Source organism: Callionymus lyra, chromosome 6 (genome assembly GCF_982586985.1).
Source record: "Callionymus lyra chromosome 6, fCalLyr1.hap1.1, whole genome shotgun sequence".
Taxonomy (NCBI): Eukaryota; Metazoa; Chordata; class Actinopteri; order Syngnathiformes; family Callionymidae; genus Callionymus; species Callionymus lyra.
Window position 1 is genome coordinate 25,767,015 of NC_141823.1, and position 26,322 is coordinate 25,793,336.

Genomic DNA, 26,322 nt, shown 5'->3' on the forward strand with positions numbered 1-26,322 from the left:
ATTAATGATTTAATGTATCTGTCGGATGATATTCTCTTACCGGATTGGAACTCCAACTAGGCTTTTGTCTAGATGACATCCTGACAATGTGTGGACGAATGAAAACTGTACCTGAAATGAAGAATTGCAAAAACTGTTCTACACACAAAAGTTTCGAATTTGTTTGTTCTTTTGCCATAAACAACAGAAATGTCACCTTCTTTATTCTGAACTGAAATAAAGGAGTATATGAGGACTAGATATGAAACCCAACCGGAGATGGACTCCTTCCTTCACGTGTTTTACTCAACACCACAATAATGATATGTCACTATTACTGGTTTTCCATGTGCCGAAAATGGACCACTAAAGGTGTACATGTATTTTATTGATTTTATCCATCTCACTTTGGGCACTCTTGAGTTCTCAAGTAGTTCAACTAAAGATTTATCAATAAATGCAACAAAAAAAAAAGAACATTTTTATAGCACTTAGTTCAGGCTATTTAAATATGAATATTGAATTTTTAAATGGTGTAATCGGATTTCATGTTTTAAACCTCTGCGAGGAATACACAACTTGACTAAAAAAAAAAATAAAAAAACAAACTTCAATTCAAAAACCAAAACATCAGTTCCCAGTGTGACCCGGAAGTGTTGTCCGTGGAGCGGGCGGGGCCGCTGATCTACATCCGGTGTATTCGAACCTTTCCTGAGAAGCGAACACAGACTACAACACACTGAGGAATTGACAGGACTGCTCCCTCTTAAATTACAAACACCGCCACTACAGCCGGAAATATTGAGGGAAAAAACTAAACAATTTTCATGCTCCAGTCATCCTTCTACCACGGTACCATCACACACAGCCGGCGTGTCCGGACCGTCTGGAGCCATCGCAGCTAAGGTGAGCCGGTGGATGTGTTTATTTGCACCGAGCTATAGCCACGCAGCATTGGCTTCACCAAGTCATCCGCATTATTGACCAACAACCACATGTGCTGTTATTTAGGCTGGTGTGTTGTTTCCAGACTCATCTACATGTTGTTGAGCTATTAGCTGTTGTGCTAATCGATGTGACCATCATTTATGCTCGACAGCCAAGGTCGGTTTTGTTCTCTAAACGCTGGCGTCTGAACGACACCTCGTTGTTTTCCTTCTGTCAGGGAATCCACTTGGAAAAACAGAAGAGTCAACATCTGCACACATCCTTAAATTCATGTTTCTATCCGCGATTTGTTTTTTTTTAGGCCTTATTCGAGCATCACAATGGGATAGTCAACTATGTGAATAATAGATATCAATACGCCTATAGTAACAATGAAGTGTTTCGAGAGAAACTACAGTCGACATTATCGATGACAAATGACGATATTTTCATTTAGTGTAGGACTAAGATAAAAAATGTGTTCTGAAATAACGTAAGAAATTTAACCGGATCATTGTTTTTCTCAATATTGTGATTTAAAATAATGTCAAGTAATATAAATTATTTTTTTCAATGTGAAGTTTTTTTTGTTTTTTTTAGCACCATGACTTGAAAACTGTGAAATTTAGTCGAGATCCTATATTGATAGACAGATATATTTTCCATGTAACTGTAGGTTCCTCTATTATTTAATATCAGGAAAGCATGCCGTATAGATTGATTTATAATATGTTGAATTTTTATATTGAACCCATATTAAAAAAGAATGTGATGTTGATGTATTTGTAGATATAGCTAAGTTGTTCCTAAGGCTTATAATTCACTTTTTCTATTTGGTTAAATTGTGTTTTTGACATTATGCATATGACATCGAATAAGAAACAACTTTATCTTATGATCATAGAACTTGCATTTAATATCAACGTATCTAAGGAAGTCAGCCACTTATTTGGTGTGAAGGATTCCTATTTAAGTTGTTTCAGCCTTGTTTGCAACTTAAGCCTCTGTCCATGTGTTGGTAAGACAGAATTCTGGGTAATCTTCAGTGCATTCTCATCAGTTCGGGCCCACAAAAGCTGGCATTAAGCAGAGAAGCAGCTGTTAGTTGGCGCTGTCGCAGCAGGAATCTCCACTATTGGCAGCCCCCCCTCTCAGGCTGCTCTTTCCACTGAAGGTTAATCACTCTTCCCAGAGTCTTTAGTTACTCCGATTGTTGAAAAGATGTCAACAAATTAGTCATTAAATGGAGGAAAATACACTTATGGCTGTGCTTTTCAAAACTCTGTAAGAACTGTAATCATGGGTTTATTCCCCTGCTAGCTCTTTGAATCTCGATGTTTGGACTGAACTTTTTAAGGTCGATTCATTTGCGTCTGAATATTTCAGATGTACTATCTTCACAAACTTCTCTCTCGGTCGCTTCAGAATTTTTTCAGTTCTCCATTGTTCTGTTTTAATTTTTGCATTTTGCTTCACAGAGCATGACACCATTATATTTGCAAGTTCCTGGTGTGTACAAGTATCCCATGTATGCTGAAATGTTTGTATGGTTCTGTTTTTCCACTAGTGGCGGACAAACTGTTAATATTGGCTGTTGTGTCTTCTATGAACTTTACTTATTTACTTAAATATTTGCATTGGATTTGAGGAAATATTTTGTTAACCCCACGTTGGTTGCGTTTTGCCAAATAATCCAGATATACTATTGAGTTCCCCCACATCCTGCTAGGTACACAAATAGTTTTACCAGCATTAATGAAATTTTGCCATCAAATTTATTTCAAATGTATTCATATAATATGTGCTGTGAAAAATACCGTTAAAATACTCTTGTATTTTTCTCAGACTGTATCTACAATAGTAGATACAGATACATAATACGAGTCATTCGAGTTTAGATAAAGCTTTTTGTTAGAAGCCAAAGAAGATCAAACACATTTTGTCTTAATACAAAATTATAGGTGTCTCTTTTCAGTTGGATTGAATGTTGGATTACAATCGTCAGATCTGGCGTGGTATCCCATAAACCGAGCAATTACATGCACCTTTTAAACTTCACAACAAGTTTTTCAAAGACTAATGCTGGGCTCCACTTGGATTGTAAGTTACACAAGAGGGATAAAATGCATTAAAAGTAGATCTCTAGTGGAATCTTTTTGTCTTGAATCGGACTGTAAGCTGCGCTGAATGTCTACCACATTTACTTGCATTTCTTAGTGCACACAATATGTAGCATCTTGAATACAATAGCTAAAGTATATCAAACAGAACTGAAGAAAGTTTCTCTGGTGGGTTCTCTCAGCAGTTTATGTAAATCTCTGAAGTGGTTTTGTGCCGTTGGTGACATGATCAGGTGCTCAAAACAGCTGCAAGCCATCTCGCAAACTGTTGCCATCAACAAGTGTGTCAAGAGCCACCAGAACCTTCACTTGCAGCTGCTCATTTGCGGAACGCAATAAGTATTTAAAAGTAAAATATTGTAGAAGCAGCTGGCACTGAATGGCAAAAAAAGTACTTATGTTACTGGAAAATGTTTTAAAAGTGAAAAAGTATACCGAAGTCCAAGCCATGGTATCTCAATCATCATCTAAACAAGAGCCAACTGAAAAGGCCCAAGGGCTCCTCACAATGTACCATTATCTAAGAGCGGTATCCCCACTTCAATCTCTGATTGTCACACCTAGATAAATTATAAAACAACAAGTGTGTTTAACAAGTGAAACTGGAAGTTGGTCAAGATTAGTCGACTTTATAATACTATCATTGTTTGATTTAATGATGACATATTCTAAAGGCGCTATATAAATAGAGATTATTATTATTATTAATGCTGTAGATTCGTTTTGGCCTCAGAGGACAACCTTGGTAGTTATAGTTTAGGACAACACATTCTTGGGTGTTCAGGTTATTTGCAAAAAATGGTAGCAGTTTTATATGTGAGAAAACAGGCCAAATATAATTTCAAATGATTTACTATTGTTGATAATTATATGTCAAGCTTTGTGGACTCGTTTTTTTCTTTGCTATCTCCATTCCAACCATTACAATGGGCTTGTTCGAACATGATGCAACACAGTGTAGCTGTGTTTATTTACTACGACTAGCGGTGAATTGATGTAGGAATCGCTGTTGTCAATATTAAGGCTCTGATTAAATTTTCAATACTGATGTTGTGTAGTGTTTGCCGTTGATGGATTAGTGAAATATTCAAGACACGATAGAACTCCCAACGTGGAAGATTTCTTAAAAAAAAACCAATGTAATAAGTGTGTAATAATAAGTGTAATAATATTGTTTTCAACAATGGACACATTCAAACATTCACACATTCTCTAGAATTCAACATTTAAAATACTTATAATCGCCAGATTATTTATGTTTATTTTCCTTCATTCATACTTTTTAAAATTATCTTTCTATAAGTAATTGTTTTTTAACTACTTTAGCAAACTTTCCAAGAATCCTTATTTCCTGCGTTGAGGGTGTTATGCACATGTGGGGTTCACCCTTCAGCAAAATAATCCAAAATCGATTAATTTATTTAATTGAAATTTACTGAATTGATCATTTATGAATGATTTAATTTTGGAAGATGTTCTATTATTACTTTGCTGGGAGGTCAAGTAGCCATGAAACATTCCACATCAATGCAGTTAGTTTGTTGGTTGGCATTGATAAACAACATAACTCAAGTTTTGAGTAAAATGTAATGAGATTTGCAGGATTGGTTGGATATTGGCTGTTTTAGAAAATATGACATTTGGGTGGTGTCCAGCACTTCAATCTGGAAGGTTGTCAAGGTGTTTCAACAATCGCATGAATTCTCATCATGTCTGCTATTATTTTATAACTAGATTTTTTTTAAATGTTCCTATTTACGGTAGTTTGTATGAAGTCATCACACGAGTGTGTTGATCAAGGTATGCTGCCTGTTCAACTACACACTGACATTGGTGGTTCTCCTGTTACAGGTGGTGAGCTCACGTTTTGCTTATGAAGACAATGTAGCATTTAGATCTTTAAAAGTACACACAAAATGTATTGATTGGGAACTTCTTTTGATACTTGACTTCTGGTAGTGTGACATCAAACATTTATCTTGCAATTGCAGCGCTGGGATTTCAGTTCTTTTGTTCTAAAGTCAAACTTATCAAGATGTTCCATCATTGAGGACCAGACTTGTAGAAATTGTAATATGAAAAAGTTAGGGGGGTTTTCAATGAGCAGTCTCAAGAAGCAGAGATGTTTAACTGTCACATAAGCTTGTGTTTATGTGTTGGTGTCTTTAATCTTGTCAATGTTTGTATGGTGAATGAGCAGCTTTTGTTCCATTCCTGAAGCATGTTGCTTATGTAAATGAAGGTGTCTTGCTAATAACTTATTCACACAGAAGATTCACAGCTTAAGCTGGTGTTAAAAGTGAATGTGTTTAATTCATGCTCGCTTCAAGGTTTTATGTAATGGCAGAGCAAGGTTGCCCTTGAGGGCTGCGTTTGATGCTTAGATTACCGAGTATGAGTCATGTGGAAGCCTACACACACACGCATGCATTTTAGCAGGAGGCCTTTATAAACAACACCATTAGCATTTTTGCTTAATAATATATGATCATATGATAAGTGGAATTGACATCATGTTTTTTTCATTATGATTTCTAATCTAAATTCAATTTATGTTCAACTGTGATTCAATCGATAATTCATCTTTAAAAAAAAAAAAGTAAAGTTAAAAGCCATTGATGCAAACCGACTCAAGCATAAGACGTGTTTGGTGTTTTATTTTTGATTCATTTAACAAGTTACATAAGATGTATGTTGACGCCTAGACTGGTGTCTGTGTTGCTTGTATCTCCTTGGCAACTTGTTATGAAGTTTCTCTCCTGAAGCGTTTTACTGCCAACAACGAATCCCAATTGTTGAATTCTTCAGATTTATTTTGCAACTTAAAAAGTGAAAATTATGAATATTGTTGGCATATAATAAAATCGGCATTCAAATTCCCTAAATATATATTTTAAGAGAATTTTTATATATAGTTGTGCACTTTCTAAAAAGAATTTCTGCTCTCTGGTAGTCTGTTAAAATCTTGATTTGATAATCATTTTTTACTGTTCTGTTTAAGTGTAATCGCCTTCTTATAAGGAGCATACACTAAAGTGGCTTTTATCATCATAATTATGGTCATAAAGCTCTTAATCTATCATTGTTATTATATTTACCAGAGAGCGTGTGTTCTTTGTCACTTCATCTTTTATTTTCATTACATTATTTACGCTTTAATGTTTAGCTGATGAATCCGTACATATATATATACGAACAGATTTGTTTGTGTTGCAATTGTGATATTTCTGATCAGAGGTTTACTCGTCATGCTACTACTCTAATAGGTTCTTGCTCTTATTTGTAAGTAAATAAAATGCATCAAAGTTGGCAGTATCATTTGAAGAGATTGAAGAGATTCTCAACAAAAAAATTGACCAAAATTGTGTGGTTAAAAAAATTAATTCTGAAGTGAAAATATATGTGAATACCAATAGTTTGGATATAAATAAACAACACCTTGCGGAGCAGTGCAAAGTTAAAATTATCTTCTAACATATAAAAGCTTGATAAATCAAAGCTTGAGTGGCTTCTCTTGAAGGAATTCATTTCCTAAAGTCTTGTACAGTATAATGAAAAAAGGTTGCATTGGTCACATTTTCACTCTTTTCCACCATCTTTTTCCAGGAATTCCCTGCATGGATCCACAGAGAGATAAATATGGCGAGCGACCGGCCAGAAGCCGCCCCGGACATTCATCCAGATCAACCGGGTCCTCCAGCTCTTCTGGTGTCCTTATGGTGGGGCCAAACTTTCGGGTTGGCAAGAAGATTGGTTGTGGGAATTTTGGAGAATTAAAACTTGGTGAGTAGAATTTGAAACACAACTGTGTGTTGAGCAGATTGTATTTCATTATTGACGCTGGTGAAGAAGTCTTTCTGGATATGATTAGGACAAATACAATGAAACAAAGTGAAACGTAGCTCAGACGGTTGAGCTCTTGAGAGTAAAATGTTTTCTCTGATTCCAGGTAAAAATCTCTACACCAACGAGTATGTAGCTATTAAACTGGTAAGTGAACACTTGCTTTGTTTGAGCCACTTCCTGTTTTATGGAATTACCTTCATATACTGTACATATATTTTTTATTAGTTGCATGATCTCTGACTAATTTGAGCTAAAGCTGTATGATGGGATTTTTCCGATAGACAATATCTAAAGTGATTCTCACGTTTTAAATATTGCTGTTTCTCATCAAAGCTTTTGGTCATTGTTTCCTCAGGAGCCAGTGAAGTCAAGGACACCACAGTTGCATTTAGAGTACCGTTACTACAAAACACTGGGGACAACAAGTAAGTTCCCTCTTTGCTAGCCACCGTTTTTACAGAATCTTCAGTGCAAAACTTTGTTTGTGGTCGATAAATTGAGGTAGATTACTTCATTTTGAAAGCAAGGGATTACCTTACAGCTCATGTTTTGTGTTGGCACCAGAAAAACTGCCCAGCAGATCATATTAAATTTCAAAACGAGTTGTATTTCACTGGAATCCTGCTATAACGATCTCAACTCTTCTTCATCTGGGAAGTTTTACAATGCTTGTGTTGGTCTGTTTTCGTAAAGCAACGTCTGAATTTAAGCAATAGGTGTATTTAACCTATTAACCTAAGATTTAATGTGCCAGTGTGTTTATGTTGTTGCTTTACCTCGGTGAGATGTTTTCCCTCTTTGGGAAGTTTCCTTACACAGAACTAGAACGTATAGAAAAAATTAATAACCGTTTATATGTCTGTGTATTCACATAAATCGGGCGATATGGTATGTATTACAATATAGGGCCATGGATACAATAAATTGCAATATAATGTTATGTATTGCAATACTGTAGGAACAAGGATATATTGGTAATATTGCTTGAGTACTTGACTCTGGTGTTGCAGAAGTTACAGACCACATGACTCTTGATGAAGTTTCTAATAGCTTTTATTTGTTTTAAAACCAAAATTTGTCCAAATATCAGCTTAAAAAGCGTCTGTTATCGACTGTATCCTCTCGTCCTAAGTCATTGCCGGGATCCCGCTAGAATTTCAATGTTTATTTGCGGAGGAAAGAATGACTGCAGCCATCTAGTGACCAGAGGAATAATTGTAACAGAAAATTTAACAAACGCTGTGAATATTTGCACGTTAATTAAATTAATTAAATTATTACTTTATATTAATTAAGTAAGCAAGTAATTACACATATTATTGAAGTATTCACCATTAAAAAAAACTATGGTAACACAAAATATGATTTGCAAGCCGGAAATTTAAAAAAAAAAAAAAGAAAATCGATACAGTCCTGTCAAATATCGATACAGTATTATTAAAAAGAAGATATTCTATTTAATTTATTAAATTCTATATCGTATATATTTTCTAACATCCCTAACCGTAATTTCTATCCTACCCCGCATTCTTTTCTCACCAATATTTAAATGCCTGCAGAGCGAAGTTGCTAACTAATGAGGCGTGTGTGTTTTGGTCATGTGATGTGGTTGAGTGAGTTTCAATAAAGTTTTGAGACTTTATTTAAAAGCGGAAACTCACAGGCTTTTATTAACTGTTGTAAAAAAAAGTATCATTTCATACATAAATGTTTATTGTACTCCTACAGAGTTTTAAAATGTTTGTTGAGTTCAAAATAAATATAGTGCGGTTCCATAGTATTTGATGAAAATACAGGAGACCTGCTTTGTAGTTTACCAAAGTCGTATGAAAACATTTTGACAGATATATGTCAAATAAAATTGGTTCTTGGTCACCTAGGACCCCTGACGATTTTTGAAAAAATGTAAGGATTTTTTTTCTGAAAGAATATGGTAAATAATGGTAGTATTTAGCGCAACTGTGATAAAAAGATCTTTAATCGCTGTGTAATCCTTTACAAAGCTGTTAGATCTACATTTATTTATGTATATATGTGTATAGACTCTGATGAGGATGAAGCTGCTTTTCCAGTTGAAGAAGGTACGCGGGAGCCATTGTCGTCCACCGGCAGATTGCACTCTGTGACATGACGAGTCTTCTCCTGAATTTGGTCCCAGAATTGTTTTTTTTTCTCACTTTGTCATCATGGATTAGTCAGCCTGGGCTGATGGAAGCTGGTCACATCATCGAAAACAAGTATCTTCCAAATATGGAGTGGCCACAGCAGACGAGCTATTCACAGATAGAAGCATTCATGTTCGCAGAGGAAATGAGTGGGGAGTCTTTAAACAATGGAACAATAGTCAAGCCATGTCCTTTTTTTATGGAAAAGCTTCCAAATGATGTGATGATAGACCATGGGTGTTTTAAAAGTCGTGCTGCTGAGTGATGATGTCATCAGATCGTGGTTTCAGTTCGCAAGGATGACATTAAATAAGTAATGGTGTTTGAAGTCCTCTTCGCTGCTGCACATGGGGGAGAACAGACTTGGAATATAATGGCTATTGTTTTGCAGAGACCAGAGTTGAAATAGGCTGACGGTGCGGAAATCCATTAAATATTTAGAGAGTGGGCCTGCCTGTCTCGGTTCGTACCTGCGTCCATTCACGGCTCCAGATGGACAGCAAAGTCAGCACACTGACTAGTTCTGGTTTTGAACTAGCGGTGGTCAAGCTGTGCTTGGTTTGTTATTATTAATGTTCTCCCTTATTATGCAAGAATATTTAACGTGTCGTCCTCTAGGGATTTGCATTGAAGCTGTGGTGCAGCTGTTCATCTGTTATTGACATTTGTGGTGAAATCTTTTCACGCTTCCACTCACTTTGAATCTTTTGAACTGATCATGACGTTTTTATAATTAAGAATATTCAATTCAGCACAGGATCTCACAAGCTCTTTATTACGTTGTCTTCTAAACCCAAAAGCATATTAATTGATTTTGGCTGAAATTGATTTGGTTGCGTTACCTCGTATATAGTTATACTGTATATCCTCCATTCTTGGCTTTATCTTGGTGGGATTTTCTTTGAGTTCTCTCATTATTGTACCTGCTGGAATAAGTCAAACATAATTCCACATGGAGCTACAGGATCGATTGTGCCACCTCTTGTGAGCCAGACACAGGCCACTGAAAAATTGGGGGGGAGTTGAATATTGCAAATTTCATTGTTTTAGAATCTTTATATTTCATATTATTGATGAGTGATTGCTAAAACAAATCTATTTGGCAATATTGTTATTTCTGATTAGATTTTAATGGAGTCCTGGAGTAATCTACCTGAAGACCAAGAAGTAAATTGTCTTTATGATTAGATTTGATTTGCTATTGGCAGATTCCTTATAACAACCTTCCATTTAAACAAAAACTATGATTATTTAATTGACTTTTGAAATCTGGCAAATTTCAGAAGCACCTGTGGTTATCTGGCTCTCCTCTGTGGTCCAATTAGCAACCCACGGAACTGTGTAATAGTGCACATTGTGTAGGATGGTGCACAGCACGACTCCTACATGCCCATATGTTCTCTGAACAATATTCATGCCTGTGTTCATGCTGCAGTCTATTTGACGTTAACCAGCTGCCCAGTTAGAAGTGTACAAAAACTGATTTAAATTTCTTTGTCGGCCTCCTGGAAGGTGTAATTGTCTCTTTGGTTATTCATTTGATGTTGAGAAAGATGTTGTATCTGTCATAAAACCGTGTAACTTTAAAATATGCTATAATGTGACCCTCCAAATAAGAGCCGTGATAAATGGTTGTAGAATTTAGCACATTTAATAAATCATTTTACAAATGATTCAACATGGGGTGAATATGTGTTTAAGTATTTTTAGCAAAACCTCTTTTTGTCACTTCCTTCATTTTCACTTTCACTTCACATTAAATGGTTTGGTAGATTTTACCAAAAATTCCAGTTCTTGAAATAAATCAAATTGTTAATCTAGTCACTCTTCTGTCTAACTTGTCCGCCTTCATGTTTCAGCCGATGGAGTGCCTCAGGTGTTTTACTTTGGTCCCTGTGGGAAATATAACGCTATGGTTCTGGAGTTGCTCGGACCAAGTCTGGAAGACCTCTTCGACCTTTGTGACAGAACCTTTTCCCTGAAGACCGTCTTAATGATAGCTATTCAATTGGTGAGTTTCGGTTTAATGTTCTCTTTGTTTCTTTGGCTTAGGGTAGTAGTAGTAGTCTATGATCACAAATAATATATACAGTATATTAAAAACACACTTTAGAATCAGATACCGATTGATTTTTATCTTCGTGTTGCGCTCACAGGTTCTGTGCAGATCATTTCACCATTTAAAAGTCACATTATTCTCCACAGATATCCAGGATGGAGTATGTACATTCTAAAAACCTCATTTATAGAGATGTAAAACCTGAAAACTTCCTCATTGGGCGGCAAGGGAATAAAAAAGAACACATCATCCACATAATCGACTTTGGTCTTGCCAAAGAATACATCGACCCAGAGACCAAAAAACACATTCCGTACCGGGAGCACAAGAGCTTGACCGGCACTGCCAGATACATGTCCATCAACACACACTTGGGAAAAGGTGAGAACAACATCTGCGCTGCCTGCTCTGGGCCTGTTGTTTTATTTACATCCAACTGTTGCTGCAGAACAAAGTCGGCGAGATGACCTGGAGGCCTTAGGTCACATGTTTATGTATTTCCTGCGTGGGAGTTTACCATGGCAAGGACTCAAGGTAGGATATAGGAAATGCTTTCTTCCTTATGTAATAAGACAATATTAAGGCTTTTTGATCTAGTTGTTAACCTACTCTTTTTGCACCACTTTTATTTTTGATTGTATATTCTGCTTCCTCCAAAGGCTGACACGTTAAAAGAACGATACCAGAAAATTGGAGACACAAAAAGAAACACTCCGATTGAAGCCCTGTGTGAAAACTTCCCAGGTATTACTCATAATCTACAAATGCAAGATGTGTGTCATCGTATAACACTAGACTACCATTCTGTGCCCACAGAGGAGATGGCCACCTACCTGCGATACGTGCGGCGGTTAGACTTCTTTGAGAAACCAAACTATGAATACCTGAGGACACTCTTCACTGAGTTGTTTGAGAGAAAAGGATACACGTTTGACTACACGTACGACTGGGTCGGCAGACAAATTGTGAGTAACTACCCAATGTTTTACGCCGATGACATTGGTTGCATGCGATTGAACCAAGTTTTCTTCAGCCCACACTAGTGGGAACGGTTCAAATAGACACTGGAGCTTCTGCAGTCACAAGAGAGGGTCATTCCCACAGAGACCGGCCCTCCCAACATCCACCTATAAGGAGTTTGGTAAGACCACCTCGTGCTGTTGTGAACTAGACGACAACTTTGCCCCAGTTGTATGCCGTCATGGGTCCCTGCATGGATACGATAGGAAGTCAAAGTTGAGCGTATTTTGATCAGTAGATTCTTGCTCAAAGGACAAATGCATACTTCTTGAAACGGGACTTCAACAAAACCAAAACAACACTTGGCACAGCTAGTAGTGTTAAATAAAGAGTGAGCGCCTCGCCCCCTATTTTTGTAGTTAACGACAAAAGAAAAAATGTATATATATGCTTCCCTTTTTTTTTTACTGCATTTTACTTACTTTTTTTTTTTTTAATAATTGTCTTTCACAATCCTTGTCACAACTGTGATTCCAGAAGGCTGCATTTTGTACCTCACCTGTAGCTCAAAACGGCTTCAAGTAAAAACATGCTCTTGACAGGGAAGCGCCTTTACAGGATTTGTTGCTAGGGAAAGAAACTGCTATTATCTTCCTTCTGTACAATAAGCTTACTATTTTGCGACTTGGGGGCAGATCACTTTTGAAACTCAAAGGTAGTTAGATGCCTTTGAAGTTGAAGCGAGCATCTAACGGATTCAATCTTTTCTTGAACTCCCATCTTCACTGCTAATTATTCCCAAGGATTTAACAGTGGGCGAACCAATAGTAGGTCACTTGAGGTTTTCTCACCTGTTTTCTGCATTGATAAAGCTAAGATATGGCATTGGACTGGGTTCTGAGGTCCATGGCTTGTGGCTCTGTTCTGGCTGAACACTTGCTTTGATTTTGAAATGCTCTATTTTGATTATTTTTGTTCACATTTTATCTTGATTTCCCATGTTGCTTTGCATGCCCTCCTTCCTTTACCCCTGCACACCATTATATCCATCATTCCTAACACAATTTTCCATCACCCCACCCCTCTCACGCTGCACCCCACACCTTCTTCCACTCCCGTCGGCCACATCACTGATTCCTGAGCAGACAGCGGCCTCGGACCGCCGAGGAGCATGGGAGGCGCAGCCCACTCGCCAGGCAAACTCCTCATATCTCAACTCCCACCTGGCATCGGATAGACACGGGGGCTCTGTGCAGGTATACACCCCTCACCTCACCAGCACCCCCTACTCGTTGGAGTTCATTACACAACTTGTCCTGCATCATACAGATGTGAAATATTCCTACTGTGTTCTTTCATGTTTCCCAAAATGCTGCCATGTCACACAGGTCACAGGGATGTCAAAAAAAAAAAAATACAAGCTCTTCTTTAAGACCTCCTACCATTTACCTCCCCTACCACTTTACATCTCTGGCTGGAAATGTTGTTTTTCTTCACAACCATCTGCATGTCATCTGGTGCCAGGCAACCCAGATGTGAAAGTGTTGACGGTCCTTTGCAACCCCCTTGAATGGCCGGATAAACAAAGAGTGCATGTGAACATGGATTTGACAGATGGTTGATTGTTTCTTCAATGTCCTAAGCAACCGTTTGAAGGAAAACCTTACATATCACACACTTTTTATTACCCGCAGAAGTAAATGTTTAAAAAAAAAAAAAATCTTGTTTTAACTTAGGTGATGCGTAAATGACATCCAAGACAATGATAAATATATATATATATATATATATATATATAGAATTTTCTAATATGTTTTTGCCTGATCAGTTGAAGGAAAGTCCAGTACTGGTCACATGGTCTAGTCAGGTGAGACAAGCAGCGAGCTTCACTGAACAGTGTAATGCAAGGATACACTAAAATCTTACAAGAGAGATGGCAGATTAAACTAAGGCCGATAGTTGGGTGTTGCTGTACACCACAGATGATTTATGTCCTTTAGGACTATCTCATTAAATAATTAAATGTGTTTGAGGAAGGGGTCGGTAGTTACTGTTTATTGTTCAACTACGACACATCTGTCAAAAATGCGGCGGGCCAAATCAAATGGTTTACGTTAATGAGTAAGTTAATGTTGATACCTTGACCACCTATGGGTCATTAAAAAGTATTCAAAGACATTACATTCGCGATTCTAAAAACGAGGCCTTAATTGGCATTTTAATGTCAAATAAGTCTTGGAAGAGTAGGACTGAATCTTGGTTTCAAATCTTAAAATACCTGCAAACATCTATTAATTTAGCTAACAAATTATAATTTACATATTAACGTAATATCACCGTAGTCGAAATAATAAAACGTGATTCTACTGCAACGCAATTCATGGTTGCTTAAGGCAACATGGGAAGTGTAAAATTAATCATAATGTTGTGCAAGAAATGTGTCAAAATCATGCTTGCATCAGTGATGATTAAGTAATGTTTTTTTTCAATTTAATCACAATATGAGTGAAACCGATTTAGAAAGGAATGTAATTTTCCTTTTTAAGGCAAAAATACCTTAACTCCGGCCCTCGAGCTCGACTGCTAAAATATTTTAGAGCCCTTGTTTCTGTACTAGAATCCAAGCCCAAAGACTATAAAATGAAGTGCCTTACATTTTATTAAGTACACAAACCTGCCAACCAGGTCAATGCTGTTCTCGCGAATGATTGACAATGGAGTGATAGAGTTCCTCCCCTCGGTCCAATAGAGAAGCCATTAATGCCATTTTTTGTTTGTTTGTTTTATTGATGCGCTGATGCTCGCTGCTGCGCTGACTGATGGTTTGGATGAAGGTTTTTAATAGCAGCTCTTCGCAGCGGCGTCTGCATTCCTGCACCTTGTTCCAGGCTGCAAGATGTTTTTTGCATCCATCCCAATGTTAATGGACAGATTAGATGTGACGTCTGTTTGTGCTACAGGTGGTCAGTTCAACCAATGGAGAGCTGAACACAGATGGTCCACTCGCCGTTCACACCGGTGCACCAGTCACAGCCCAGACTGAGGTGGAGATGGTGGACGAGGCCCAGTAAGTGTCACACAAACAGCTCTCCCCCATGTCCATCTGTTGCTTCCTCTACTTGCTCCCACTCTTCCCGCCTTCTTTGCTCCGGATGACCGCTTTAGGGTTTCCCTTGGATTAAAAAAAAAAAAAAAAAAAGATTTTTATAAAGCCAGCAGGAAAATTAAAAGCTGGAGACTTCGGGCATAACATGTATTCAACTCTCTATTAATGATCAATTTATCAGAGTGTATTTAATACATGGAGATATGTGTAAGCTGCCTGCATAATTGAATGGGATCATATGTTGAATTCATGCAATTTTAGGTTATTTAGATATGTCCACATTAAAGCTAGTAAACATTCTGTTTTTGTTGTAGGTGAAATATATATTAAAGTCGCAACCATCCAACTCCTTTAGGTTTAAACATCTCTGATTTTGAATATGTCCCAGTTGTAGAGCCTTATGAATCTGTTGCTGTCTGTGGGAGAAAAGTGGCTTTTTTTTGCAACTTAACTGCTTCAAACGCATCGGATCACAACCCAGACATGTTCCTAATCCCAATGAGGAAATATTTTGCACGCAGTCATAGAAGAAACTGCTTCAAATCACTGCGAGATCAGTCTTCGGGGCATCAAAGCTGCTGTTAGAAGAAGATTTCCTCCAGCTCAGGGCCACATGAATTTTTCATTCACATTCATTTGTGCTGGTTTCTGCTTCTGAGCACTGAAGGGTCGTCGTCCTGACATCTCAACTCAACAGTTGTTTGATGTGCTGATTCCATTCTTTACTGGCAGCTGCTCTGATACATTCTCGGGATTATTGAGAGCAGAAGGACATGTAGTGTTTCCTGTTTGACTTGAAAGTGAAGCTGGATGCAATCATTTTGAAATGTTGATCAATGTTGACCTTCAAACAAATGGAGAAGATATATTTTTAATATTTAAGTTGGCTTGATTACTTTACGCGAGCACAACAGTTGAGGAAGGAAAGAAGTGGAAGATGGTTTTAACCATCCTTGCTCAGGAGATCTGACATCCTGAGTTGAACCCACGTGAAAGTGACCGTGGTCTGAATGCTCCTGTTCCCGTCTTTCTACCTTTGTTCAGTTTGTTTGCATGCTGGTGTTGCATGGACTCCCCGATCCGTCTGTCTTACTGTATTAATCTTTTTCTTTTCTCTTTACACTCCTTTCTTTCTCTTCTTCAGTAGCTGCGTGAAAATGCTCAACCTGTGGTGAGTCCCTCTCTGCTCGTCCTCATTCTACTCATGGGACAGGGAGTGGATCAGCCTAGGCTGTTGTGTTCAACCCCCTAGTTAACACTATTTTACATACTTTCTTACCTCACTGTAACAGAGAGTTTTGCGTGTGTGTGTGTGTGTGTGTGTGTTCTTATCGATCCACTTTTGTGTTGTCTTTGTTCACTAGTATTACTCTGACTGGGTATCATGGCCGGTTTCCTGGTTTGATTGTATTTTGATTCATAAGGTTCTGAATAAATTGATTTTAATTCAGAATCTGTTCTTGAATAATGTTATGGCGTAACTGTATTACAATGTACAACCTCATTTTAAACAACTCTTCTACTTCATTGGTGCTCTATCCTTTAAATGCTGTCGTTATGAGTTACTTCCCAGGTAAACCCATGGCCTGTAGAGGGTGGAGCACACATGAAGTAGAACCATGGATGGAACTGTAACCGGGGTGTTTTATGTCCAAAAAAGAGTAGTGTATTTATAAATACTAGAAAATGCAGTTGCAAACCTAAAATTGAAATTGACACATTATGACAATTATGTTTATAACTCTATTAGAAGCTTAGAAGCTTAGGCTTAGCTTAGCTTTTAGACGTCGTATATAGATGTGGACCATGTACATTTGTATGAGAGTTTTGGATTCATTACCATTAGTAGTCACTAAAAATGCAAACGCTACAACAAATATGAACTGTATGCCAGAACCACATTGAGGTGATAGTTTACCCAAAATTCAATTTTCACTCATTTTCTACTTACCCTCATGTTGACTAAGGGCTCAGATAATTTTCATGGTTGTTCCTTTTGAGAGTTATAAGCAGGATTGCATGTCCATGTAACAGCTGTGAACAGCTCACTTTTCTTCATCATCCAATGACCTGGGAGGTATTTGGACGATTTTCAGTGTGTAAATTGTGAGTGAAATCAGTAAAATCTGCATTTTGGGTGAACTACCACTTTAAGACACAATACCACAAAACTAAACGACAAAGTGACAGGATCTTATCATTTGTCTGGGTGTTGGGGGACAACTATTGCAGACGGAACGAGTAGCTGAGGCAGAATTAAATTGTAACTTCCTGAATGTCAAAAGAAACTTCTATATTGTTTTTTTTATGGCAGGTTTGCTGCTGATATAATGTTGCTCATGCTTATTATGTTAGCACTTGTGTTACACATATTAACCCTTGTAATTTATATTTGTAAAGCACTTTTCACAGACCAGGGTCACAAAGTGCATAAACAATCAACAATACACAGTTAAAATACATATTTAAAAAAGCCAAGACAACATTGAGACAAACACAGCAGCCCCAAGTAAGTTAAGAAAAAGCCTGCACAAATAAAAGGCTCTTTAGATGTTTCTTGAAGAAGTCAGTAGATTCATCAAACACAGGGAGAGGAAGATCGTTCCAAAGCAACAGCCTGGAAGGATTTTTCTCCTCTGGTCCTGAAGCGTGTTCAGGAACTATCAGTAGATTCTGATCCATAGACCTAAGATCAGATCACTGATGTAAGGAGGAGCCTGAACATGAATAGATCTGAAAGTAAGAACCAGAATTTTTTTAATGATCCTGAAATAAACTGGCAGGCAGAGTTTTAAGGATCGGAGAAATGTGAGTTCACCTACGAGAGCAGGTCAGAATTCTGGCTTCTGAGTTTTGTTACAATAGTTTAATTGATATGACACAAAAGCATGGATTATAAACTCCAAATCCTGCTGTGATGCCCTTATCTTGAGTTTAGAGATATTCCTCCTGACCAAAAACTGTTTGTTTTTTTTATCAGTGTTGAACTAGAGACATGTCTGTGTCAAATACAACACCCAGGTTTCTCAGGCTCAGTTTCACTAAAGTGGTCAGCAATGAAGTTGGTCGTACCAGATCAATAATAAGGACAAACTTTGAAATAATAATAATATATTTCATTTAAAATGCACTTTACATTTTTCACAAATCTCAAAAAGCTACAGATTAAGAACATTTAAAAATACCAGTTAATAAAATGCAGTAGTAAAATTGGCCTCAAAAGCAAATGTCGGGGTAAAACAAGAAGATTTAAGAAAACACAGTCAGACAATTAAAATGATCTATTGTTAAACAAAGAGTCCAATTATTTTGTTTAGTTTGTGTCTTAATGTTGGTGTGTTGCAGGTTTTGTATTTGTTGTTTCTTTGGCAACCATGTTTGCTGTGACCATTCTCAGCCACTCTGGGTTTTTTTAGGCTCAGTTTAACTATAGCGCTAAGAGTTTTCCTCAACCCATGTTGAATTTTCATGGCCGTCTGTGTCCACAGGTGCTGCTGCTTCTTTAAGCGGAAACGGAAGAAGAACACCCCCCGACACAAATGATCCTTCAGCGTTGGCTCAAAACACCTTCTGAGCGTCCGCCACAGATGATTGTGATTTGAGGAATGGACGAGTTTCATTCCGAACGAAGACTTTTGAGAGCTCCAGGCGGAGCTGCGCTCTGTCGGGGAGAGAACCCAGCGCTGGATGGAGCTGCTGGTGTCTCTGATCGGAGTCCCTTTTCAGTTGAACCTCCTCCGACATGTGTGATCACGTTTGTCTGCCTATTTGGAGGACTTTTGCAAAAGATAATCTTCTAGTGTGTCTGTGTGTACTTTTAGTTGTTTTTTTTTTCTTCCTCCTTCTCAAGATCAGTTTCTACAATCATGGTTTTTGCCGTTGAATTCCTTCTCAAATTGTTTCCTTCTGGTTTATTTGTGACACGAATCTTTTGGTCCTTCCTCATACGGGACTGAATGTAAACACACAAGTGTCGGGCAGCGATTATAGTCACTGGCATGAAGAGCATCAGTCCCTCTTTAGACCTTCTCGTGGGTCAAAGCCTGTGAACAGAACCACCGGAGTCGCCTCCCGCCCCCCCCCATGTTGGACTTACTCACTCCATGGAACCATGATGCTGTCATCACACACTACAGTCTCCAGCTGAACTGAAATATGCTATTTATGATATTTATCTCTCGATTGCCACCGGTTTCCTACTATCTCCACAGCATACACACTGAATGTATGGACGTAGGAGCATTTGTGGACGGTTAAGGGAGCGGCGGCGAGTTTTAAGGCGGAGATCAATGTGCATTTTGAGTGGGAGCATTTGGAACGTGATGGTTCCGCCCCCCCGCAATCCCCCCGGCGCCCACTGAGACACTTTTGGAAGCACTAATGACTGACTGTTGAGTCGCAGCCTTTTAACGCTACTGTCCGATGCCTTAACCCTGACTGACCCACCACATCACCGCTATAAGTAAGGTGGCAGCATGATGCTTCTGAGATCCGCAGCACTGATTTTTCTTCTTTTTTTTTTTTTTTAATCTTGTATCACAAACGGGTGGATTGTTCGCGGCTCGTCCACTCGTTACACAGATGTATGCCCACAAGCCAAATGCAAGGTTTGGTGCAATAGTGTGTAAACTCTGTTTGTTCAATGTTGTTTTGAGCACACAGTTGAGGAGTCAGCGCGGCGGATGCATGAACATGAGCTTTTTATTCTTCTTTTTTTTTTTGTTTCTGAGGAGGATGGCCTTGAAACAATATCCTCAACAATGTCACCTTGCCTAATTCCTCCACACCAAGTGTGTGTTTTTATAAGGATTTCTTTGTGTTGTTAATGTGAATTTGATTTCTTATGCAATGTGTTCATTCCAAATAGCCATGACGTTTGACAAAGGAGGAGCTTGAGATCATGACTGCACTACATTTCCCTCTCAAGACCCTGCCTTCTTCTTAACAAGCGCAAATGTGCATTTTTACTTTTAACTGTAGCTGCCTTGTGTGCCCGGGTGCAGGGAACCAACTTTTATCGCTTTGCTCGTGAACCCCCAACCCCACCTCACCCCTCTTATTTGTGCCATGACTCTGTGGTCCCCAGCACACTAGCGTCCGCCCAGGATCGAAGAGGATCCTCTCGCTTCTCGATCCTGTAAATGCAATCTAGTCTGTTGATGAACCCGCTTCTCCTCGCACGAGTTTATGTAGCGTCTTGTTTTCCCATCGCTTTTCTGTCACTTCAGGGTTTTAAGTTCAGTGTCATTGAAAGTACTTGAATATCTATGGACCTTTATTCATTTTAAGTTTCCTTATTTTAAGCATATTTTTCGTACTAAGGATCCGACAGGGCTGGCAGTGAAAAAATGTTTTAGTGAAATTATATTCAGTGCCTCTTAAGTGGATTGAAAATCTTTACCGTCATGATCACACTTGAGTGGCATCTGCTGCAGGGAGCTCGGTCTTTAATGTTGTCCTTGAACTCCAAGAGTGCCATTCCTGAAGACTGCCAGCCCCTCGACCTGTGCCAGGAAAATATCAAGTTGAATGTTACTTGTTTTTATTTTTTTTGCCATTTCACTCTGTCCTTAATGTTTTAACTAAACAACCCAAAGCAAAAATCATTACCAGGAAGTGTTGAAGTAAAAGCTTGTGGATCTTTTCATGCGAGCAGGTCTTTTATTTTACTTTTTCCCTTTTGAAATTGTAGATATATTAACACTTTTCCTCCCGTGCAAAGCGATCTAGAAGCTGTGTTATTTCACCCCGCATGGCTTATCTGGAGGAGTTTTCTCACCTGTAGGGCTCAGACACTGTTGCGTATTTAACTTTTCGTCCTCATGTAAAATACAAATATGTAATTCTTATCTACATTCCATTTCAGTTCCAGCCATTTCTTAAATAGTTCACATCAGTCTGGCGTTGCCTCTTTGCTGTTGGATTGTATTTTAAATTTACATTCCTGTGTATTGATGTGTAAATCAAAGGACAAGTGACATGTAATCCGCTTCAGTCTTTCTGGGTTCTCTGGCACTTTTCCTTGTTGCTGTACTGTAGTCTTGGAGTTACTGTATGTGTTTTCCGAGGAGAAAAGGTGACATTTACTGCAATATTGTGATGCTTTTTATTTGACAATTGTAAATTGTACAGAGGTCACAATTGTTCTTTATGTTGGGATTTCCATATAAATGATCTTTGATTATTCCTCATTTTCAGACCATGGAAATCAAGTTGTACAGTTCAAGAGTTTATCCTGCCTTCATGTTTTTTTGTTTTTTTTTAATTCTCTCCCCAAAATCTATGATGAAGAGCAATCTTAAGCTGTAAATAAATATTCTGGTGAAATATGAATGTCACTTCCAAAATGTATACGTGTTGGTCAAGGGCTTCGAAAGTGAACGACCCTTTTTCTTTTTTTTTTAATTTGCAGAAAGGTCAAGGTCTTTTTTTTTTCTTTTTATACAAGACACTTAAGTTTCCCCATCGGACACATGGATTTTCAACACGTGAACCTGACATCACTTTTGAACTCCCTCCACAGTTAAAGGGAAATTCCAGTTTGCACCCTTTTTATGTAAAATAAAAACATCTCCACATTGTGGGAATGTCTTTTGTGAAATGATTGTGCGTCTGTTTCCTCTTTTTTTTTTTAACTGTATTCAACATAAATGTAATCATTGCAAGAAATACATCGCATTCAAACACGCATTTACCAAAACTTAACTGAAATAAAGCCAACACGTCAGTAAAATTAGTAAAGCAAACTTCTTGTTAACTAGTTTTTTTTTCTGTGATGGGTATAACCAGAAAACGTCTACTGGGAGAGGTTAAAGATGTTTTTCCTACATTTGGAACTGAGAATAAATCAATAGTTTAAGTAAAACCGAATAAGGTATTAATGCAGTTTATTTATATATCTAACTTTATACTGTATGATGTAATTAAATTACTTTATGAGCCCAATACAAAGTGTTTGATAAGAAGAAAAATAGTGTGTCAGGAGTCAATTCATTAAAAAAAAACATACTTGTGCATCAATCAATAGAATTACTTTACTTTCTTTATTTTCATTGTCGTTTGCTTTTTATTTGAACAAATACAAACCAAAGTAATTATTTTTTTAAATGTACCGGCCCTATGGCATCAGCAGGCACGTTTATATAATTAATATATTTAATATTATATATATCATTAAACAGGCACATGTGTATTAACCAACAGTAAGACTATAAAACTAGAGCAAGACTTTTCTACAAAAAATCGAATTGATTTCTTTTTTTTAACCTTTTTTTTAATGGGACTTCGCCGATGAAAACAATATATTCTTGATGTAAAACTCATTCAAATTCTGAATACATTTACCAAAAACATTGACGAAAAACATCCTCTATGACAGTTGTGTTTACATTCTTCCCGCCGCCAGTCGTCGCTGCAGCTGTGCGCACGGTTATGACGTCATCCGCAATCGATAAACTTCCTGTGTGACGCGCTCCAATTCCTCTTCCACCGGTCCGAGTCAAGATGGTGGGTACCTTCAATGCGTTGATCACCAATATCGTTTGCAATCCACTCTAATCCTCCACACCCGTTTGCTTGTTAGACTTTAAAAACGATCCACCCTCCTAATGCCATCTTTAACGTTTGCAATGACTAGATTTTGAACATTTATAATTGTGTTTATCCGTTAAAATACCAAGTCGCGACTTGCTGCTAGGTTCGGTTGCTAACATCCAGTCGCATGTAGCGGTGCTACAACGCTGCTAACGAAATGGTAACTTAACTGTTAAATGTGCAGATATAAGTGGTTATTTCGTTAATGTTTCGAGAAAGAGGTTGATAAATGTTCCGTGTATGCAGTGGTAGCGTTTGTTGGTGGCCTTTAAAAGTCTATAGTTCCAGAATAGCAACAACGTTGTCTGTCGTAATATACACTCTTGCAAAGCTAGCATGAGAAGAACATCAGTTTTTCCACTTAAACTAGTCAATATCAACTTATTAAACTATCATTGGTAAGAAACTGCTAATTTTGTTATAGTCCCAGGTTTTTGACGGAAGCCTAGAAAGGCGCTTTAGAAATAACCATTACCCATGGAAGGTGAACTTGAATATATTTATTGATACAAATGTGTTTTCCCTCCACCAGGGTCGTGTCAGGACTAAGACGATAAAAAAGGCCGCCAGGGTCATCATCGAGAAGTACTACACCCGGCTGGGCAGTGACTTCCACACCAACAAGAGGGTGTGCGAGGAGATCGCCATCATTCCCAGCAAACCTCTGCGTAACAAAATCGCCGGGTGAGTTTGTCTTGATGTTAGATCTGTGTCGTTTGTGGCTAGGACGGTAACGACGTTCGTAAAATGGAGGTTCGTATTCTAGTTGAAGTTTTGCATTTGGCACGTTTGATGCTAACTTCGAGCTTTTGTGATGTTAGATCGGAAAGTTAAAGTCGTAAATGTTTAAAGCAATCCATTTGTTTTTGCATTTTGACATCATCTTAAAAGGTATTTTCTTGCCTCACTGATAAAGTATTATGCAGATGCAATTAAATCAAAGCTAGTCAGTACTGCAATTTGATCATTTTTGTTTTGGTAAGTAATTTGTATTTATATAGCGCTTTTACAGACCAGGATCAAAAAGCGCTTAAACAATCAAAACAATACTCAATAAAATATATACCTAAAAGATCAAGATAACACTGAGAACAACACAGGTGTCCCACATTTAAAAAAAAAAAAAAGCCTGCATGAATAAAAAGGTCTTAAGATGTTTCTTTAAGGAGTCAGTAGATCATCAAACACAGAGGGAGAGGAAGATCGTTCCAAAGCTTAGGAGCAACAGTCTGGAAGGATTTCTCTCCTCTGGTCCTGAACCGTGTTCGGGAACCATCAGTAGATTCTGATCCACAGACCTCAGAGCACGATGTGGGCATTCCATGCTAAACTGCTGGTTGCTAAAATCTTTAGCTCTGCAAATCATCTAGTGTAACTATTGTTTTCAAGGTTCAGAGAAAGACTATATTGACTATGCTGAATCTGCAGTAAATCCTCTGCTACAAGATCGTTTCATATTTCTCGTTTTCATTAGTTTGCAGGTTTATTTCTGGAGCGAATTTGACTGAAGCAAGTGTTTTTACATGTCAATAGTCGAGGCCAATATGACTGTAGAAATGTGGTTCTTACATTGAACATTCAGATTCAGAAATTCAATTAAATACCATTTTATCATTTTGTTGCCCTGTGATGAATGCCCCACAGATCAATGCTGCGCCCCGGCCTGGTTCTGGTGGACACTGCTATAGAACTTCTAGTTACTTTCTCAATAGCACAGATGGTTAAGCATATCAAAGCTAATGTAAAGGATCGAAATTCAATAATGGGAAGTACTTGATCTCATCTACACACTGATGCTTCACCAACATTCAACTAAAACCTGGTTTACATGCTTAGATTTGCTCCACTTCTCAAAAGTATGGGATTAAAGTTAAATGTTCACACCTGAAGTGTTTTCGACTCTACTATGAAGACCTGGACAAATGGAAAGACATGTTTTTATTCATGATGTCTCAAATGTGTCACAGATATGTTACACACTTGATGAAGAGGATCCAGCGTGGTCCAGTCAGAGGAATCTCCATCAAGCTGCAGGAGGAGGAGAGAGAGAGGAGGGACAACTACGTCCCAGAGGTCAGTGGTCCAGCCAGACGTCGGTACAAGCTGCATGTGATCTGATATTAAACTGCTCTTGTCCTGCAGATCTCCGCTCTGGACCAGGAGCTCATCGAGGTGGACCCAGACACCAAGGAGATGCTCAAGATGCTGGTGAGTCAAAGTTCAAACATGTTCTGTTGAAATGATCTGTTCTCAGTTCATCTTCTAATTTTGATTTCATCTCTTCAGGAATTCGGTGGACTCTCGAACCTCCAGGTCACTCAGCCAACTGTTGGGATGAACTTCAAAACACCCCGAGGATTGTAGATTCATTTGTATTGTTCCTCTTAATAAAAGACCTGATGAGTAAAACAAGTCACATGGTCTCGTTGGTCAACTTCCTGGTCACCTGGGGCTCGAGCTACTTGTGTCAAGTTACATACAAGATGTATGGAACTTTATTACTGTACTTAAACATGGATGAGTTCTGCACATGTAGTTTGTGTTTTACATGGTTGGGATCCCTGAATACTGTGAATGAATAAGTTTAATATCCTTGTGGATAATTTGCATCATTGGGTTTCAAGATGTCATTAATGGTCGACTACTCTGATTCTGAATTGCATTGTGTGAGCAATATTGGGTACTGAACACAGAGTCCAGTGTCTCTTCAAATCTTGGGTAAAGGTTCATGAGATGGATGAATGTGAGAAGACAAACTGGGAATCTATGCAGGTTAAGTCTAGAAAGTCTCAAGGAAGATCCGCCATTTTCACCAATCACGTCTAGCCACGTTAACTTGTACTAGATGCCGTCTGCAATGATTTTCCTTAATTCAAAATGTAATGACCCACAAACCAGGCCCCCCTCCAAGAAAGGTAAGGAAAATATCTGCAATGAACCCAAAAGTATGTGAAAGGATCTTGGCTCTTGTGGATGGATGAGATGAGGGTGAGTTTAAACCAGGGGTCTCCAAACCGGTCCTCAAAGTGCCGGGGTGGTTTAGGTTTTTCTTCCAACCGATCAAGCATGTAAGTAATATTTATTTATATAGCGCTTTTCGAGACCAGGGTCACAAAGCGCTTAGACAATCAAAACAATACTCAAAAAAGTACATACTTTAAGGTTCAAGATAATACTGAGAACACAGGAGTTCGAGAAATTCAAGGAAAAGCCTGACCAAATAGAAACGTCTTAAGGTGTTTCTTAAAGGAGTCAGTAGATCCATCAAGCGCAAAGAGAGAGGAAGATCGTTCCAAAGCTTAGGAGCAACAGCCTGAAAAGATTTCTCTCCTCTGGTCCTGAGCCGTGTGCGTGGAACCATAAGTAGATTCTGATCCACAGACCTCAGAGCCCGAGCTGGGGTGTAAGGCTGGATCAGATCAGTGATGTAAGGAGGAGCCTGACCATGAATAGATCTGAAAGTAAGAACCAGAATTTTAAAGTTGATCCTGAAAGAAACTGGAAGCGAGTGAAGAGTTTTAAGGATCGGAGAAATGAGTTCTTCTACTTGAGCGGGTCAGAATTCTC

At 38.2% G+C, this 26,322-nt stretch overlaps 3 protein-coding genes across 8 annotated transcripts in view; all 3 read left to right on the top strand.

Annotated features, from left to right (window-relative positions):
• kcna4 (potassium voltage-gated channel, shaker-related subfamily, member 4) overlaps window positions 1–15,378 on the top strand; it is a 149,912-nt gene extending 134,534 nt beyond the window's left edge. Inside the window, exon 3 of the mRNA XM_087794449.1 lies at window positions 15,222–15,378. The gene's annotated coding sequence lies outside the window, so the exon portion shown is untranslated. The remainder of the gene's footprint in view (window positions 1–15,221) is intronic.
• csnk1g1 (casein kinase 1, gamma 1) lies at window positions 377–21,763 on the top strand. 6 transcript variants are annotated; one of them, XM_087794452.1, is made up of 14 exons: window positions 377–885; window positions 6,633–6,809; window positions 6,976–7,016; window positions 7,228–7,297; window positions 10,897–11,048; window positions 11,243–11,477; window positions 11,545–11,630; window positions 11,756–11,840; window positions 11,913–12,061; window positions 12,130–12,237; window positions 13,202–13,312; window positions 15,017–15,123; window positions 16,307–16,333; window positions 18,651–21,763. In XM_087794452.1, the coding sequence occupies exons 2-14, from the start codon at window positions 6,644–6,646 to the stop codon at window positions 18,703–18,705; spliced, it is 1,392 nt and encodes a 463-aa protein (XP_087650578.1). In that variant the 5' UTR covers window positions 377–885; window positions 6,633–6,643; the 3' UTR covers window positions 18,706–21,763. The 6 variants fall into 6 exon arrangements, with proteins under 6 accessions (XP_087650578.1, XP_087650579.1, XP_087650581.1 ...); XM_087794453.1 differs by having other exon boundaries at window positions 16,310–16,333; XM_087794455.1 differs by lacking the exon at window positions 13,202–13,312.
• Window positions 21,764–22,596: 833 nt separating this feature from the next.
• Window positions 22,597–25,167, top strand: LOC148077745 (small ribosomal subunit protein eS17). Its single transcript, XM_087794465.1, has 5 exons — window positions 22,597–22,668; window positions 23,288–23,439; window positions 24,723–24,828; window positions 24,898–24,963; window positions 25,042–25,167. Exons 1-5 carry the CDS (start codon window positions 22,666–22,668, stop codon window positions 25,117–25,119), a joined length of 405 nt encoding a protein of 134 aa, XP_087650591.1. The 5' UTR covers window positions 22,597–22,665; the 3' UTR covers window positions 25,120–25,167.
• The last annotated feature ends 1,155 nt before the right edge of the window (window positions 25,168–26,322 follow it).

What these genes read in the sequence shown, in the direction of transcription:
- LOC148077745 (XM_087794465.1), top strand. An exon ending in CTGCGTAACAAAATCGCCGG is followed by an intron (nt 23,440 to 24,722) that starts GTGAGTTTGTCT and finishes AATGTGTCACAG; the next exon opens with ATATGTTACACACTTGATGA. An exon ending in GGGACAACTACGTCCCAGAG is followed by an intron (nt 24,829 to 24,897) that starts GTCAGTGGTCCA and finishes CTTGTCCTGCAG; the next exon opens with ATCTCCGCTCTGGACCAGGA.
- csnk1g1 (XM_087794452.1), top strand. Translation starts at nt 6,644, where the DNA reads ATGGATCCACAGAGAGATAAATATGGCGAGCGACCGGCCAGAAGCCGC. An exon ending in CAAAACACTGGGGACAACAA is followed by an intron (nt 7,298 to 10,896) that starts GTAAGTTCCCTC and finishes TTCATGTTTCAG; the next exon opens with CCGATGGAGTGCCTCAGGTG. An exon ending in ACTGGGTCGGCAGACAAATT is followed by an intron (nt 12,062 to 12,129) that starts GTGAGTAACTAC and finishes AGTTTTCTTCAG; the next exon opens with CCCACACTAGTGGGAACGGT.